Source organism: Gobio gobio (genome assembly GCF_949357685.1).
Source record: "Gobio gobio genome assembly, chromosome: 11".
NCBI lineage: Eukaryota > Metazoa > Chordata > Actinopteri > Cypriniformes > Gobionidae > Gobio > Gobio gobio.
The window spans coordinates 34,158,925-34,178,655 of NC_137104.1; the positions used below are offsets into that span (position 1 = coordinate 34,158,925).

General features: G+C 39.7%; 2 protein-coding genes across 2 annotated transcripts in view; one reads left to right on the forward strand and one right to left on the reverse strand.

Moving 5' to 3' along the window:
• slc39a7 (solute carrier family 39 member 7) overlaps positions 1-19,731 on the forward strand; it is a 154,486-nt gene that overhangs the window by 23,827 nt on the left and 110,928 nt on the right. The window lies entirely within an intron of this gene.
• LOC307134319 (uncharacterized protein) lies at positions 473-7,497 on the reverse strand. Its single transcript, XM_079829957.1, has 2 exons — positions 7,379-7,497; positions 473-7,233 (listed from the first exon to the last, which is right to left on the reverse strand). Exon 2 carries the CDS (start codon positions 7,020-7,022, stop codon positions 1,041-1,043), a length of 5,982 nt encoding a protein of 1,993 aa, XP_079686083.1. The 5' UTR covers positions 7,023-7,233; positions 7,379-7,497; the 3' UTR covers positions 473-1,040.

Here is a 19,731-nt window from a genome sequence, read left to right on the forward strand (position 1 = left end):
CATTTTTACACCGTCCCAGGAAAGATGAACTCTGATACCACCTTTTTATCAGCATTCACTTGTAATGCACCTAAAACAACAAGATGTTAGTAAATATTTGGAAATGTGACTAATTATACATTACAAATGTACTACAAAATGAAGTGAAACTTGAAATGTGATCAAAATCTTTACATTCCAGTTAAAACACGCTGAATTTCAATTCAAGACTATTTAATGAATTTTAGTATAGACTTTTCCCTTTAAAGCACCTGCAGACACACAGGAGGAATGAATGGAAAAGCAAGGTGAAAATATCTTCAAATATCTATCTTGTTTTATCTAATATTAATACTGTATTTAATAGTAAATAAACAAATAAAGTGTGAAAGTGAAACAAGTAAATTAATAATCAAGTAGCTAAATTAATAAAAGAGGAGCTGGATAGGCTACACAGTGTGTAGCATCCAATCAATATTGAGAAGGCCAGAACTGATGGTTAAGTGAATTTTATTGCCGTCCTTGTCATTAACCAACGTAAGAGCTGAGTAAAAACAAATAAACCATGCATTACCATCACATTTCGAACGTTACACAGCTCATTACATTAGTTTCAATCCGATAGCATTACAAAGTTATACATTTTATGATAAACATTTCCAATAGCTCAAATATATTTCTTTACAAACCTTGTTCTCCAATTGACTGAAGCTAAACCTTGTAGTTTTAACTGTTTTTAACCGTGAACCTTTTCCTACTTTCCTTTCGTCTTTTCGCCGATCGCCAGGTACATTTCCGTCACCATACTTCCGGTTTCTTTGGTTATCAAAATAAAGGCCTGATACCGTAATAATAAAACCATATAGCGTAGCTATAATCAAAATAATACTTAACTACTCTGATGGCCTTTACACTCCCACCAAATTATTTGACGTTACACATATAAAAAAAAAAAAACACAAATAATTTCTTCACGTTACATATCCAGAATGCAGAAATAACCTGATAAACAGGTTACAACTGTAACTTCATCATTTCAATACACTTAAGCATTGCAAAATTTACCTTTTACCATCTTCTAGTAGCAGAACTAACTTATGTACAGGGCGTTCTACTACAGACATTTTGTTCACCCGTTGACCTCTTTTGTTAAGATTTCTGTCTGCAAAGCCTATTTTGACCTTTCTGACAAGTCCATCTGTATCTTTTACAGTGTCCAAGATTCGTCCAAGTTTCCACTGTGATCGTGGTTGCATTTCATCCTTGTCCATTACTATGTCGCCTATTTGCATGTTTCTTTTAGGCTTGTGCCATTTTTGTCTGACCATTATGTTCTGCAAGTACTCCCCTTTCCATCTGCTCCAAAATTGTTCGAGCAAGTACTGTACATGACGCCATCGTTTTTGTGCATATAAGTCCTCCTTAACGAATTGTCCTGGGGGTGGCAGAGGAGTTGATGTTTTCATTGTGACAAGATGATTTGGAGTTAGTGGCTCCAAACTGTTTGGATCGTTGAGACTGTCTGTTGTAAGGGGGCGGCTGTTTACTATAGCAGCCGCTTCATACAAGAAGGTTCTGAGTGAGGAGTCGGTGAGTCGACCTGGTGTGAGAGCCAGTGTTGCATTAAGAACGTTTCTCACAGTCCGTATCTGTCGTTCCCATACTCCACCTGCGTGGCTAGCATGAGGTGTGTTTAGGACAAAATCACATTGATTATCTGCAAGGAAGGTTGTCAGTTTGTCAATGTCAATTTCACCTTGTGCTGCACTCAGTTCGTTTTTGGCACCAACAAAGTTAGTGCCCTGATCACATTTTATTTGTCTGACAGAGCCTCTTAGAGCGATGAAGCATCTGAGTCCATTTATAAAGGTGTCCGTTGATAGGTCTTCTAACATTTCAACATGAATTGCACGTGAATAAAAGCATGTGAAGAGGAGGCCATACCTTTTATATTCTTTCCTTGCTTGTTTGGTCAGGAACGGTCCAAAAACGTCCATACCACAGTATGTGAAAGGCGGAGAGTGTTCAATTCTTTCTGTGGGTAAGTCTCTCATTTTTTGTCCTTCCACAGGTCTCCTTTGTTTCCTGCAAAACACACACTGGCGAATGTAGGATGCAACCGTTTGACTTAACTTTGGAATCCAATAGCCAGTGGATCGTATCTCATTCATTGTGTAGCCCTTTCCCTGATGATTGACCCTCTCGTGGCAATGAGCAATTATCAGTTTTGTGACGTGATGTTCTCTGGGAATGATTGTTGGATGTTTAAATGAGCTGGGAAGAGATGAGTGATGGAGCCTTCCTCCCACCTTAAGCACATTGTCCTTGTCTAAGAAAACATCCAAGTTGTACATTTTGTTGTTCTTTGGAAGTTGTTTGCTTTTGTTTAATGTCTCTATTTCGTTTTGATATGCTTGTCTTTGTAAGTCTTTGATAATCACAGTTTCTGTATTTTGTCTTTCAGTTACAGTTGTGAGTGTCTTTGATTTGTCTTTGAGCAGGTATCGTCTGAGACGTGCGACTGCGCTGACTGCACGGGACCAGGATGAGAACCTTGTGAGTCGGTCACTAAGGCTTGTATGTTCAACGGTTTCTGTGCTTAGTGTCTGTACCTTTCTCACCTCTGGGTCTCCTACTGTAAGTACAATGGTCTCTTTTGTTTGAAGCTGTATTTTCTTTTCCCACAGAAAGTGAGGGCCTGTGAACCAATTAGATGAAAGCAGTTCATTTACAGATGTGCCCCTGGATGCTATATCTGCTGGGTTTTCACTGGTAGGCACATAAAACCATTGTTGCGGTGAGGTACTGTTGCGGATTTTTTGCACTCTATTAGCAACAAACGTGTGAAACCGCCTCGCGTCGTTGTTTATGTATCCTAGAGTGACCTTTGAGTCTGTCCAGAAGAACTCTTCAACATTGTCATAGAGCAGTTCCTCTCTTAGCGTGTTACTTACGGCGACTGATACTGCGGCTGCGGTAAGCTCTAACCTTGGGATCGTGGTGATCTTTGTTGGAGAGACGCGTGCTTTGCCCATGATGAAGGTACAGTGGACCTCTTCCCTTTTGTTTATGAGTCTGAAATAAGAACACTGTCCATATCCTGCGGCACTTGCATCAGAAAAGTGGTGTATTTCTCTTTTTACCACTTCTCCAAAATCTGCAGGAACATAACATCTGCTGATTTGCACATTTTTTAGATTGTGTAGATCTCCTTTCCAGCACTCCCACCGTGGCTTAAGCTGCTCAGGTAGCGGGTCGTCCCAGTCTGTTCCTTGACGACACATTTCTTGGAGAATCCCCTTTCCCTTGAGTACATAGGGAGCAATGAAGCCAAGGGGGTCGTATATTGCTGAGACTGTGGACAAGATGCCGCGCCTGGTTGGTGGTTGGTCCTTTAGCGTGATGTTAAATGTAAAGCAATCCTTCTCCACATTCCAATAAATGCCAAGTGCTCTTTCAGTCTGTGTCTCATTAAACGTCAAGTCCTTTGTTCTTGTATCTGTTGCATGCTCTGAAGCTGGAATGTTTTTTAAAACTTCAGAGTTGTTGGACACGAATTTGTGTAACCTTAGTCCACCCTTTGCACATAGTTCACGTGCTTCCTTTGCCAGTCGTATAGCATCCTTTACTGTCTCTGCGCTGGTGACTCCGTCGTCTACATAGAAGTCTCTTGCTATGAACTGTGAGCCAACTGGATATGCAGAACTGTTCTCTTTGGCTAAATGTTTGAGTCCATAGTTCGCACAACCGGGTGATGAAACAGCACCAAAGAGGTGTACTGTCATCCTGTATGCTTGTGGTTGGCTGTTCATATCTTCGTCTTTCCACCATACGAAGCGTAAGTAGTTGCGATCATTTTCTTTGACTTGGAATTGGTGAAACATTTTTTCGATGTCGCACATGAGCGCTACTTGGTGCTGTCTGAAGCGCACAAGCACACCAGTTAAGTTGTTGATCATATCCGGACCGTTCAGCAAATGCTCATTAAGACAGGTGCCTTTGTGTTTTGCAGAGCAGTCGAAGACCACGCGCAACCTATCAGGTTTCTTTGGATGATAGATGCCGTGGTGCGGTATGTACCATGTCTCTCCGGGCGGTCCATCATCATCAGTCTTTTCAGCGTCACCCCTTTTGATGATGTCACTCATATATTTCATGTATTCCCTTTTGTATTTTTCATCTTTCAGGAACTTGCGCTTGAGCTGATGTAGCCTGGTTTCGGCGAGTTGTCTGTTATCCGGCATTTGTGGTCTTTCTTTAAATGGTAATGGCATTTCAAAATGTCCATTTTCAGTCTGTGTTATGCCATGCTCGAGTTTCTGAAGGAATACTAAGTCCTCTTGTGACACCGTCTTTTCATTCCCGTCAGTCTCTTTGAAATCTCTCTCCAAAACACGTATTGCATCCGCTGGAGTTGAGGGAGGGATTTCTTTAACAATGATTCGGTGACAGAGACTGCTCGCTGAATAGATTTCGTTGTATGGTGTCGAGTTGCCAACTATGCTCCATCCCAAATCAGTGTGAATGGCATAGGGCTCATTTTCTTTGCCTAAGATTACTTGTTTGGGTGCGAGAGCTCTAGGACAAGTATAACCTATGAGGAGGCTTACTTCACAACTGAGGAGTGGAGGGACCTCGTCTACAATCGGTAGCAAGTGACTCCATTGTTTGGCTGTTTCACATGTAGGTATGTGTTCTCTGTTAGCAGGTATGTAATCCTTTGTGTATGCAGTGGGGAGCTTTATGACTGTGGCTGAGTTATAACCTCTCACTAAGAGATCAGACACCTTTCCACTGCTTACAACTGCATTTCTACCCATCATGGTAGTTAGTTTCAACTTAACTGGACAAACATCTGCCTGCAGCTCATGTGTGACATCCTGATCAATGAATACAGTGTCGCTCTGTGTGTCTAATAACGCATAGACCAGTTTTTCCTTGAGTGGATTAGTGGTAGTGGACAGCCACACTGGAACTATCATTGAGGTGCTGACTGACTGTTCAGATCTAGCAACATTGAGTGACATGGCTGTTGCTGTTTCAGGTGAGCTGCCTTGAGCTGCATTGTTTGTGCTAACACATGTTTCTCTTTGCAGACCATTCCTGTAGTTTTCATCGTGAAGACATGTCGGATGTCGCTTTGTGCAAGTCTCACAAGTAAGGCGGCGTCTGCAGTCCTTAGCACTGTGTCCTGGTTTTAGACAGCCATAACAAAGTCTATTGTCTTTCACATGCTTCTTTCTGTTTTCTAGAGACATTTTCAAGAGGTCAGGGCACTTGTGAAGTTGATGGTTGCCTTGGCACATTGTGCATGGAGAGCCATTGAGTGTTTTTGTTATTGTCCTTTTATCACTTTGTTCAGTGGTGTTTGTGTTATATACACTTGCCTTGTTTCTTTTGATTTCCTTTGTGTTCCTTCTGTCACTGTTTGTTTCAGTGCAGCGAAGTGCATGAATGGAGGTGACTGGGTTGCAGGCGACTTCAGCTTCTACTGAGAGGAAGGAGGCAAAAGCACTAAAACTTGGAAACTCACCGCCCTCCATTAAAGTCTTTGTTACCTGTCTGTTCCATCTTGCGTTTATCCAGTCTGGTAGTTTGTGCAACAATTTTTGGTTTTCTTCACTGTCATTGAGTATTTGTAGACCCTTTACATGTGGCATTGCAAGCATGCATGCATTTATGAAATCTGCAAATGCCCTTAGTCCATCAGCATCTCTAGACTGCACTTTAGGCCAATTTGATAGCCTTTCTCTAAATGCCTTCTGAATCACGAAAGGCTGGCCGTACCTTTGGTTTAGTTTGTGCCAAGCGTCCTTATATGCTTCCTCATCATTTCTAAAGAAAGTGCCTTCAAGGCATTTTCGAGCTGGGCCTGTTACGTATCTTTTCAAATAGTACAATTTGTCTGCTGCTGAGATGCCCTTTTGTTCAATCAGTGATATGAAAGTGGATTTCCATTCAATGAAGCTTATAGGGTCGCCACTAAACACTGTTGGTTCTGGCGTGGGAAGTCTGTTCAGTTGAATGCTATCCTGCACTGCTTGAGCTAGTTGAGTGACACTAGGGGGAGCTGTTTGCACAGGAATGAAAGAGAGCGCTGGTGTGGGTGTGGAATATGGGCTCACCTGTTCACTTTTAATTGACTGTACATCATCCACCTGTGATAACTCTCTGTCATATGCTTCAAACCTGGCTCGAGCTGCTTTCACTTCCCTCTGTGCTTTCAAGCGTTCCAACTCTGATGTTTGAGCTGCCATTTGTTTCTTGTGCTCCTCCTCTAGAGCTTTTATCCTTTCCTGTTGTCTTTGTTCCTCTAGTACGATTTCATATTCAGCTTCTTTTGCAGCTAGCTCTGCTGCTGCATCGGCTCGTTTTGCTGTGAGCTGTGAAGCTGAGGACCGTTGGCTGCGATTTGAACCTGCGGTTGAGCCGTATATGGACTGGGCATACTCATGCTCTAAAAGTCCACGTAAACGAATTCTTTCGCGCTCTGCGTCAAAATCCTCATCAACACCACTTAATCTTTCCAGAATTATCCTTACGATGTCACGAGTTATTGCATCGCATGCATCAATCTTTCTCCTTATGTCAGATGATGGTGCCATTTGGTTTCTTATTTCTGAATATAACTTCAATACATCATCTCTCCCTTTCTCTATTATGTCCGCGAGTTCTGACATCTCCTTGTCTGTGATATCTAACTTTAACCTTTCTCTTGTTTCGCGTACCTGTATTTTCCATTGTTCATAAAGAGTTGTTAGTCTTTTTTCCCTTTTACTCATTTCTTCCTTTTGGAATGTTATCATCCTTTCTGTTGGTACTTTAACTCTTTCAGAACGCCTTGGCAACCTTGACATGCTTTGAGCTTTGTCTTGAAGCTCTGTTAAGATTCGTTCTTTGCACCTGATTGAATCCATAATGTTTTGTCTATCCTCACTTTCGTCTTTAAGTGAGTCTTTCAAATCTTGAATTTTTTGTTGTAAATTTGTGATCTGTTCATTTATGTCCATTTGACTTACTGAAGCAGCCTGTGATTCTTCCATTTTGAGCACCTTTCGTTGAACTGTTTTATTTTCTGACCAACTTCTGCCCTCTGCTGGATTTCACGGGAATTGCCGATGGATCTTGCAGCCCCGTTGTGCAGCGTGTGGCGGTGGTCAAGCTCTTACTGTAGCATCCAATCAATATTGAGAAGGCCAGAACTGATGGTTAAGTGAATTTTATTGCCGTCCTTGTCATTAACCAACGTAAGAGCTGAGTAAAAACAAATAAACCATGCATTACCATCACATTTCGAACGTTACACAGCTCATTACATTAGTTTCAATCCGATAGCATTACAAAGTTATACATTTTATGATAAACATTTCCAATAGCTCAAATATATTTCTTTACAAACCTTGTTCTCCAATTGACTGAAGCTAAACCTTGTAGTTTTAACTGTTTTTAACCGTGAACCTTTTCCTACTTTCCTTTCGTCTTTTCGCCGATCGCCAGGTACATTTCCGTCACCATACTTCCGGTTTCTTTGGTTATCAAAATAAAGGCCTGATACCGTAATAATAAAACCATATAGCGTAGCTATAATCAAAATAATACTTAACTACTCTGATGGCCTTTACACAGTGGTTTGGAAGAGGTTATCCATTTTACAACACGAACTGGAGGCGCAGCAGTTTGCTAAATTTCTGCAGTTTTATATAGCTGCCTACAGAACTTAAAGATCTCACTCTTATTTAGTTTTCTTTCTTGCTGCATTAAAGATTACATTGGAATTCTGGAATTCTGGTCGCCCCTCGGGTCGTGAGCTAATCGCACAGCTGAAGCAGAGCTGCGAACTGATTGTCCTATTTCCCCTCACAGCGCACACAGGGCAATCAGTTCATAGCTCTGCTTCAGCTGTGCGATACCCGCACGAGGGGCGACCAGAAGAACTGACATGCCAGAAATTAATCCGACCGTCTGATCGCCTCTCATTTCTTCCTGTACACTGGACGAATATGGGATGATTTTACTATCAAAATGATTAATAAATGCATGCACAATTATCCATGAACTTGATACATTTTGTAGATATTTTTACTGTCCACAAACAAATGCCTTTCAACTTGTGTGTGCTAAATACTATAGCTTATGGTTGTGTACGGAGGGCGTTCACGTGACTCTATTAACATCTCAGTTCACTCTGACTCGCCCAGGAGAAGCACACAAGTTGTAAGAAATAAAGATAAATAAAAAAAATGAATGAAAATGAAAATTGAGAATTGTATTAATCTTTTTGTACTTTACCTCTAAAAAACACTGCTGCTGTCCTGTCTCTTTCGCGCTTGAAGTCTGTTAAGCCACGCTTTGATCTGAAGGTGCATTACCACCACCTACTGGATTGGATTGTGGCGCATTCGATCGGTAGGGGAAAATATAAAAAATTCTTTATTAACCCTGTATTCTTTAGATAAATAATTTAAAGTATGTAAATTATACATGATTTTTAAAATAATAATAGCCTACATTTTATAAATTTAAAACAGGCTAGGATTTATATAATTGGATGACCACAAGAATTAAGGACTCTGTGACAGTCATTATATATCGCTGCATGTGCTGTAGCTAGCCGAAAACACTAGAGGATTGGAGATGTTTTGATGGGGAGATTTTAATGATGGAGGAGATTTTAAAACAATAATTTAAACATTAATATTAACAATATGCCTACTAATAATAATCCACTGGTTCATCCCATTGAGTTCAATTTATGGTAGAAGTTCTTTGTTAATCCACACACTCGTTGGCGGAGATTCATCCTTTGAGGATGATTAATGTGCTCACATTTCATACAAATGTACCCTGTTAATTTGGATTTGCTTTAACATGTTGAATGATGGGACAGATAGATTGACAGTAAGCCTCACCAGTGGAGAATTAAGCTGACCAAAAATCAACATTGATTCAATATTTGTCTTTTCAACACTGAAAAGCATGGAATTATCAACATTGATCCAATATTATTTAGCATTGCATTTTCAACATTGGTCCACTATTTCTTTTGCATCGAATTTTCAACATTGATTCAATATTATTTAGCATTGACATTTCAACCTCAACCAAATGGATGATTCTGATGGAATTTCAACATTGACTCAATGTCACAATGCTATCTGGGCTAGCTGTACGTTTGGATAAGATGTTGAAAGCAGAGTTGCAGTTCCATCTGGATGAATCTTTATTTTGGTCAGACAGCACTACGGTTCTGAAATACATAGCCAGCACAACGAAAAGATTCAAAACTTACGTAGCAAACAGAGTCTCCATCATTCACACCCTTTCAAGTTCCTCGCAGTGGAAGTACATCTGTTCTAAACTAAATCCTGCAGATGCAGCTTCAAGAGGCATGAGAACGGAATAATTCCTTCGATCTCAAATTTGGTTCAATGGACCTGATTTCCTCTTAGAGCCACCGTCTCAATGGCCTGAAGCAAAGGAAGAGGTGAGCTTAATTTTAGATAATGATCCTGAAGTCAAAGAAAAGATCTGCGCTTGTGTTACTGTGACTGATGAGAAGGAACCTCCTACAAATCAACTCTTGAACTACTTCTCAGACTGGACTCATCTGAAAAGAGCTGTAGCATGGATTTGTACGTTTTTGGAAGTTCTGAAATGGAAAGTGAAAGAAAAGAAAATGCAGAACCTTAGTGAACCGAAAGGTTGTAAGCCGAAAACAAAACTGCAGTTAACTGAGAATCTGAGTTTGACGCTTTGTGTCAAGGATTTGGACATGGCAGAAAAGGCCATTGTATCTTTTGTGCAAAGAGAACATTTCAAGGAGGAAATTTCTACTTTAAAAGCAGGAATTCAAAAACGATACAGTCATTTATACAAACTTGACCCAGAGATTCTTGATGGAGTGTTGAGAGTGGGTGGAAGGCTAAGCAAGTCGCTTTGCCAGAAGATGCGAAACATCCTGTCATTTTACCAAAATCGTGTCATGTTTCAAAACTCATCTTTCGACATGTGCATGAAAAAATAGGGCATAGAGGAAGAAACCACATGCTTTCCACTCTTTGTCGGCCCTACTGGATTCCTCATGCTAACTCAGTGTCTAGGAAAATAATCAAGGATTGTGTGATTTGTCAATGAAAGGGGCAAAAGCCAGGTGAGCAAAAAATGTCAGACCTACCTGCTGACAGAGTTTCTGTAGACCATCCTCCATTTACGTATGTTGGTATGGATTATTTCGGCCCGATTGAGACTAAGCAAGGAAGGAGCACTGTTAAAAGATACGGTGTTATATTCACATGTCTGACCTGTCGAGCAGTTCGCATTGAAATGGCCCATAGTCTCGATACGACTCCTGTTTAAATGCAATCAGAAGATTCTTATGTCGACGAGGACAAGTGAAGGAAATTTGTTCCGATAATGGCATCAATCTTGTCAGTGCTAATCGAGAATTAAAAAATGCTTTAAAAGAGTTGAATCAAAGTTAGATTCAAAATTCACTGGTCAACAATGGAATAAAATGGATCTTCAACCCGCCTCATGGTGCCCATCACGGCGGTGTTTGGGAGCGCTTAATCCAACAAGTCAAGAAAGTGCTTTATTAAATAGTGAAACAGCAAATGCTAGACGATGAAGCTTTGCATACTGTTTTATGTGAAATAGAAGCCATACTGAATGACCGCCCGATCACTCCATCTTCTGACGATCCTGAAGACCTTGAAGCGTTGACACCCAATCATATCATTCAGCTCAAAGCAAAGCCGGTTTTACTATGTCGTCTGTTTAAAAAAGAGGACTTGTATGTCCGAAGACGCTGGAGACAGCATTCAATATTCAATATTTCAATATTTAGCGGACTTGTTTTGGAAACGGTGGGTGAAAGAATACCTCCCTATAATGCAGCAGCACCAGAAATGGAATAAACCTCGCCGAAACTTCAGCATCGGAGATGCGGGTCTTGTGGTCGATGAAACAGCACCTAGAAGCTCTTGGCCTTTGGGACGTATTACAGAAACGATGGCTGATTCTAAAGGATTTGTTCGTCGGGTGCGCCTGAAGACGCAAACAAGTGAACTAGAAAGACCCATCAATAAGCTATGCCTGCTTATGGAGGCAGCCTGCTGAACTTTAGAGTCAAATATTTTTTAAGCTTTTGACTCTACATTTACACTGACTCACATATACTGACAAACCTACATACACACCAAACACTTACATAACATCTCTTTTTTGAAAGAAGATTTTTTGTTGTTGAAAGATTATGGACAATTTTGGATTTTTTTGCATTTGAATTAAAATCTATTGACCATATGGACTTGAAATGAGAAATGTAAAATGAAATGTTTCATGTTTGGTATACGGCTACTAATGTATTTGTTGTAATTGCTTGTAAACAAGAATTAGGGGCTGGAATGTTGTAGCCGTTTGTCTAAGTTTATGTATTATATATTTTTTGTTTATTATTATTATTATTATTATTAATATTATTATTATTATTATTTGCTATGTGCATATTTATTTGTATTAGGAATTTCACTATCGGACACCTGGCAGGTGCACAAGCTATACGTCACCGCATATGGGCGGGAGGGGAAGTGACATGGAACTAATGTTTGGATTTGGGATGGTGTTTTTTCACAGTTTTTTGACCACTTTTCGTTTTCTTTGCTAGATTTTTCATTTGTTGGAATTATGACCTTAATTTAGAAATGTTTTTGAAATGGAACTTTTTATGTTTAATAAAATAAATACAATTTTGAAATGAAGACGGCGGTGGACTGAAGTGCGTGTAAATACTTAAATCACTATTCCCGGAATCCACGGCCTACAACGAAAGGCCTACACAATTGATTTGTGGTTAAAATAACAGTATTGCTTCAACATTAACTGAGGGTGCAAGAGTGATGCTAAAGCAACATCACTTTGTAATGTTAATTCAATGTAATATGTGTTGACGCATCAACACTGCCACAACATTGTTTCAATGGTTACATGCTATCTGGGGGACTTCTTGTAGCAGTTCTCGGCAGTCAAGAAGAAGAACACATGTTGCCTAGGCGCGGGTCTTCCTCCACGAGAGCCCAAGTTCCACATGCTCATCGCCAAGGGCGGCTGCGAAGGCTGCACTGGCCCCACAACAGCCTGGACTGGCAGCCAAACCCCAAAGGTCCATCGATGGAAGGTTGCATTACCCACGAAACCGTTATCATCTCCATGTAAACTTCTAAAACATAAATCTGTGAAAACGGTGACGGCATGCACATACATATTACGTTTTTGGTCTGTACACTCTAAAAAAAAAGGCTCGTAATCATAGGGGAACCTTTTTTAGTGCTATATAGCACCAATTTTGGTGCTTCAGTGGTTCTTCAGCGGTTCTTCAGAGGTGCTATATAGCACCTTAGTCAAAGAACCGGTGAAGAACCTCTGAAGAACCGCTGAAGAACCTCTGAAGAACTGCTGAAGAACCACTGAAGCACCAAAATTGGTGCTATATAGCACTAAAAAAGGTTCCCCTATGATTACGAGCCAAGAACCATTTTTGGTGCAATATAGAACCTTTTTTTTTTTAGAGTGTAGGCATGTCTAGATTTAAACTGACAGAGTGTGTTTGCTTCCCGAACAATGCAAAGAAGACTGTTCCAGAGTTTAGGTGCTAAATAGGAAAATGATTCACTGCCTGCAGTTGATTTTAATAGGTATTATCAACTGGCCAGAATTTTGAGATCGCAATAGACATGAAGGACTATAATGCGTTAAGAGCTCGCTCAAGTACTGGGTCGCTAAACCATTTATTGCTTTGTAAGTAATTAGCAAGATTGAATGTATAAAATGTTTAATAGGGAGCCAATACAGTGTTGACAGAACCAGGCTAATATGGTAATACTTCCTTGTTCTAGTAAGAACTCTAGTTACTGCGGTTTGGAGCATTCAAGGCAACCACCCAGTAGAGTATGACAAAAATCTAGTCTTGAGGTCATGAACGTATGAACTTTCTGCATTTGTCATTGAGAGCACATGTCATAATTTAGATTCATTTTTAAGATGGAAGAAGTTTTACAGATGCTATAAATGTGGCTTTTAGATGAATTTTTTTTTTATCAAAGAGCACACCCAGGTTCCTAACTGACAACTGCGACTTGACAGAGCAGTCATTAAGTGTCAGACAGTATTCTATTAAGTCTAGCGCTGCCTTAGACCATTGCGCTGGCTCATCAGAACAATCTGGTTCAGCTATACGCAATCCAATTCTTTAGGCTCCCGCCCAGGTACAATGAAGTGCTTTCCACATCAGTACAAGGAGAAAGGACTGGCAAAGGACACGATAGAGCCTGTCCCTTCGGCTAAGTTGAAGAAGGGTTCTTACAGCCCCCACTACATCGTACTAAAGAAAGGAGGTGGGTTGAGGCCAATCTTAGATCTGCAAGTTTTGAATCTGACCCTATACAAGCTTCCGTTCAAAATGCTCATGCATTAACACATTTTTTCATGTGTTCAATGCCAAGATTGGTTTGTGGTGATAGACCTGAAGGACACTTACTTTCATGTCTCAATCCTTACATGGCACAGACCGTTTCTTCGGTTCGCCTTCGAAGTTTTGGGGCGTCTGCCTTTACATGCACATGAACTTTAAATCTTATTCCCTGGGTTTTATATGGAGTTGACCCACCCTTTGCAGCTATAACAGCTTCAACTCTTCTGGGAAGGCTTTCCAAAAGGTTTAGGATTGTGTTTATCTGAATTTTTGACCTTTCTTCTAGAAGCATTTGTGAGGTCAGGCACTGATGTTGGACGATAAGGCCTAGCTTGCAGTCTCCGCTCTAATTCATCCCAAAGGTGTTCTATTGGGTTGATGTCAGGACAGGCCAGTCAAGTTCGTCCACACCAAACTCGCTCATCCATATCTTTATAGACCTTGCTTGTGCACTGGTGCTCAGTCCTGTTGGAACGGGAAACTGTTCCCAAAAAGTTGGGAGCATGAAATTGTTGAAAATATCTTGGTATGCTGAAGCATTAAGAGTTCCTTTCACTGGAACCTAGGGGCCAAGCCCAACCCCTGAAAAACAACCCCACACCATAATCCCCCCTCCACCAAACTTGACACTGTACCATTCTCCTGGCATCCTCCAAACCCAGACTCGTCCATCAGATTGCCAGACAGAGAAGCGTGATTCATCACTCCAGAGAACACGTCTCCACTGCTCTAGAGTTCAGTGGCGGTGTGCTTTACACCACTGCATCCAACACTTTGCATTGAACTTGGTGATGTAAGGCTTGGATGCAGCTCCTCGGCCATGGAAACACATTCCATGAAGCTCTCTACGCACTGTTCTTGAGCTAATCTGAAGGCCACATGAAGTTTGGAGGTTTATAGCTATTGACTCTGCAGAAAGTTGGCGACTTATGCGCACTATGTGCCTCAGCATGCACTGACCCCGCTCTGTGATTTTACGTGGCCTACCACTTCAGGATTGAGTTGCTGTTGTTCCCAATTGCTTCCACTTTGTTATAATACCACTAACAGTTGACTGTAGAATATTTAGTAGTGAGAAAATTTCACAAATGGACTTATCACTGTACCACGCTTGAATTCGAGCTCCTGAGAGCTTCTTCTTCTTCCTTAATTTTTATTGGCGGTTGGCAAACAACTTTCAGGTGCATTACCGCCACCCACTGATCTGGAGTATGGACTAAAGATCTATATAAACACCCAAATTATAAGGACAAAGAGAATCATTTTAAATTAGATTAAAAACAAACAAACAAAAACTGATAAATAAAATAATAACAAATAAACAAACCTATATAAATATAAATAAAATTATAACTCAAATTCTATTCATTAATCTTGTTGATCCTAAATACTCTAGAAGAAGTTTCCAACCATTATCACCTGCAGATGTTTTAAGAATATTACTGATATTTTCCTCTCCATTTTCTCTTAATGCATGCTTTAAAACTTCTCTCTCTGATTCATACTTCAGACAATGTAATAAAACATGATCTACTGTTTCTTGCTCACCACAATATTCACACTTCCCATCAATATGTTTTCCAATCAGGTAGAGAGAACTGTTTAGCCCAGTATGCCCATTCCTTATTCTTGTAATAACCCTCTCCTCTTTTCTATTTCGTCCTCCATACCCTGTACTCCCAACTAAAGGATTATTTTTGAACAGATATCTTCCTTTACTTTCTTTGTTCCATTGATTTTGCCACATGTTTTTTATTTGTCCTTTAATCAGCACTTTAGCTTCTGACTTACTAATATTTACATTTATGTTTTTATCCCCATTCTTTAATGCACATTTTGCTACTTTATCTGCCTTTTCATTCCCATCAACCCCCACATGTGCAGGGACCCACACAAAACTAACATACAAGTGCATTTGTCGAATTCTAAATAATGATTGTAGTATTTCATACAATAAATCCTCTCTACTTCTGGAGTTGCAAAATGTTAAACTCATTAATACTGCACATGAATCTGATGCAATGACCACTCTCTCTGGCCTGACCTCCTCTACCCATTGCAATGCAATAACAATGGCAATCATTTCACATGCAAAGACAGATATATCATTTGTGAGTCTCTTTCCACATGCCACATTAAAATCAGGGATTATTACTGCTGCTGCTGTTCTACCTGTCGTAGGGTCTTTAGAACCATCTATATAGATTTGTAAATACCCATAGTAATTTCTTCTGATGTATGCATTAAAAATGTTTTTGTAATTTCCCTCATTTACATCTCTCATCAATTCAAGGAGGCTTAGATCTATCTCTGGCTGTGGCAATAACCAAGGTGGTATAGCTGGCAGAACTACAGTTGGAGAGTAACTCCTATCTAGTATACCCATTTCACCTGCCTTCTTTCTAACAACCCAACCAAAGCTCTTTGTTTGCCTTTTTTCATGTTCCCAGCACGGCTCAATTGCACTTATTGCAGGATGGTTATTATGTCCTTGTAAATTAACCCAGTATGTTGTCATGATTTGCTGTCTCCTTAACTCCAATGGCATTTCCCCCATTTCAACCTGTAATGCAGCCACAGATGTTGTTTTAAAAGCCCCACTACATATCCTTAATGCTTGTGCTTGAATTATATCCAATTTTTTCAACAAGGTTTTAGTTGCTGACCCATACACCACACATCCATAATCCAGAACAGATCTTATTAAACCTATATATATAGTTTTCAAAGCAGATCTATCGGCTCCCCACTCTGTTCCCACTAAACATCTCATCACATTCAATACCTTTTTACACTTATTTACAATACTGTTAATATGTACATTCCATGTGAGCCTAGCATCAAACCACACACCTAAAAATTTGAATGATTCTATCCTTTCCAGCTTCTTGCCATATAAATACAGTTGAACCTCTACTCCAATTTTCTTCCTTGTAAAGAAAAGTGTTTTTGTTTTTTCCACCGAAAATTTAAATCCCCATTCCCAGGACCATTGCTCCACTCTTTTAATTTTTTCCTGCATCTGTTTCACAACATATTCAACATTCCTACCTCTTTTCCACAGTGCCCCATCATCTGCAAACAGAGATCTCCCTATACCTTGCCCAATATTATTATACACATCATCTATCATTATTGAAAACAATAATGGACTTATAACACTTCCTTGTGGCGTTCCATTATCCACCAAAAAGCTTGCTGACAAGGTTTTTCCCACTCTCACCTCTATTGAGCGTTCATATAAAAATTCCTTCACCCATCTAAAAATGTTTCCTGATATTCCTAATCTTTTCATTTTAATCAATAATCCCCATAATAAATCATACGCTTTTTCCACATCAAAAAACACTGCTACCACTACCTCTTTATTCACTTGTGCCTTCCTCACCTCTGATTCTAGACATACTATCGGATCCATTGTTCCCCTACCTTTTCTAAATCCACTTTGAAATATTGATCTTATATTCCTTGCTTCCAAATAATATGTTAATCTGTCTGTGATCATACGTTCCATTATTTTACACATATGAGAAGTCAATGCTATTGGTCTATAGTTAGATGGATTCGTTGGATCTTTCCCTGGTTTCCTGATGGGTATTATAACTGCTTGTTTCCAACATCCTGGTAATACCCCTTCCTTCCAAATCGTATTATATAAATGTAAAATGACCTCTAACCCTACATCTGACAAATGTTTCAACATGATATAGCAGATCTGATCTTTTCCTGGAGCAGTTAATCCTGATTTAAAGATAGACCGTTTCAATTCCTCTAATGTAAAATGAGAATTAATAGCATTATCCCTCTCTTCTTCTCTTTCCAGCAATTCTTTATTATCTTTACTAGTTCTTTTCCCTTCCCCTCTTCTGACATATTACTAGAACTATGCACCTCAACCAATGCTTTAACTAACATATCTGCTTTCTCTATATCTTTACTAGCCACCACCCCCCCATTTTCCAATACTGGGTACCCCCACTCCCGTCTTACTCCACTCATTTTCTTTATCATTGTCCAGACTTTCTCAATTGGTGTGCTTCTCCCTATTGAATCACAAAATGTTCTCCAATACTTCCTTTTATTTTCTTTAATAGTCTTTCTAACCACTGCTTGCATTCTTTTGTATTCTATAAAATTTTGGAAATTATGGGTATTTTTTAATACCTTAAAAGCCTTATTGCGTTTCCTTATTACTTTACTACACTCATCGTTCCACCACGGAACTAACTTCCGCCTTTTCATAACATCTTTTCTTAAAATTGTCTGATTAGCAGCCCCAATTATTGCCTCCCTCACATTTTCATTTAATATTTCTATATCCTGCTTTTTATTTATATTTTTAAAACTTGTTTCACTTATTTCTTTAAAATTATCCCACTCTGCTTTACCAAATATCCACCTTTCTGATGCCTCTTCTAATACCACCTTACTTTCATTACCTACTCTACATAAAATGGGGTAATGATCACTTCCTACAGTTGATTGTTTTATAACCTCCCACACACAAATACCTGCCAAGGACTGTGACACTAATGTCAAGTCTAAACATGACTCACTCCCTGTACTACAATTAACCCTTGTAAAACTCCCATCATTTAAACACACCAGTCCTAATGTATCCATCAAATCCTCCACTATCAAACCATTCCTATCCGTCCTTTCCCCTCCCCAAATAGTACTGTGAGCATTAAAATCACCGCACCAAATTATTCTTTTACTATCTAGTCCCTTTATATGCTCCAATTTTTCCAATTCCAACCTCTTACATGGATTATAGAAGTTCACAATAACCAACCTACCATCCCCTACCCACACTTCAACAACTACATACTCCAACTCTTTCCCTTTTTCTATGACTCTATATGAAACCCCTTGCTTGATAAAAGTAGCACATCCACCCCCATTACCTCCTTCTCTATCCCTTCTTATAGACACATATCCCTGTATCACAAAATCTAAATTAGGTTTAAGCCATGTCTCTTCATCACATATTATGTCAGGTTTGTATTCTAACGCCTCAAGAAATCCTTTAAATTCTTGCCCATTCGACAGTAGACTCCTTGCATTCCACTGAAGAACTAACATTAAAATTAACAATAAAATTAATCTTGTGACCATGATTCCTTGCTTAACTGTTCCTGTTTTTTAAGCTCTTCTTGAACCCCTATCCCAGTCAAGCCTTGAATATTTAAATATCTTGCTGCACTTTTTACTATTATTTCAATCTTCTCAGATCTCCCCTTTGCTTGGAACGTACAGTTAATTACTTCAGCCATGAAATACACAAAATCTTCCTTTTTAACTCATAAAATATCACCATCTTCCCTCTGACTTTTTGTTACAAGCTGCTCACTTGAATGTTCTTTTTCTATTTCTTTTACTTTCTTCTCCACTCTACTCTCCCTCTGAACCAACTTAACTGCTTCTACTGATATGTCCTTGTTAGCTCTCAGCTGTTGTACTTCTACTGCCTTCTTCCTCACTTCACATCCACCATAGGCCACACTATGTGCACCTCCACAATTACCACATTTAATCTCTGCCCCATCCTCACATTTCCCATACTCATGTTCCCCTCCACACCTTCCACACTTCTGTTTTCCTTTACATCCAGCCGCAATATGTCCATATTTTTGGCATTTATAACATCTCAAAGGAGGAGGAACATATGCTACATTGTAACTTAAAAATCCCACTCTCACTTTTTCTGGCAACACTCTTTCTTGGAACACCAGCAGCACTGACAAGCTATCAACCCTTTCTCCTCCCTTTCTCGCTTGAAGACTTTTAATGTTAATAACTTTCCCACCTTTTATGCTTAGCTTCAAATCCTCCAACTTTTCTTCAACTGGAATACCATAAATAACACCTTTCGTAAAGGGTCCATCACCTGTCTTCTTGGCTTCCTCCACCGATTTACCGCACACTTTAGCCATCTTCATCGCCTTTTCTCTCTGTTTCTCATCTTTACATTTTATTAACAGCCCACCATCTTCCAACACTTTCGCCATTGAAATTTCACCAATTTTCTCCTTTAAACCCCGTGTCAATGCCACCGGACTAACTTTCCTTATATCATGTCCTTCCTTAAACCTCAGAATTATTTGAAACCCCTTCTCTTCAACTTGCCTTCTCCTCACCACCCTACCTTCCTCTCCCCCATCTGAACTACTCCCTCCTATACTACTATTATTCCTAACTTGTTTATTTCTCCGTACTTCTGTCCAGTCATTTAAATCCATATCCTCATGCCCACCCTCACCATCACTACTACCTGCCATCCT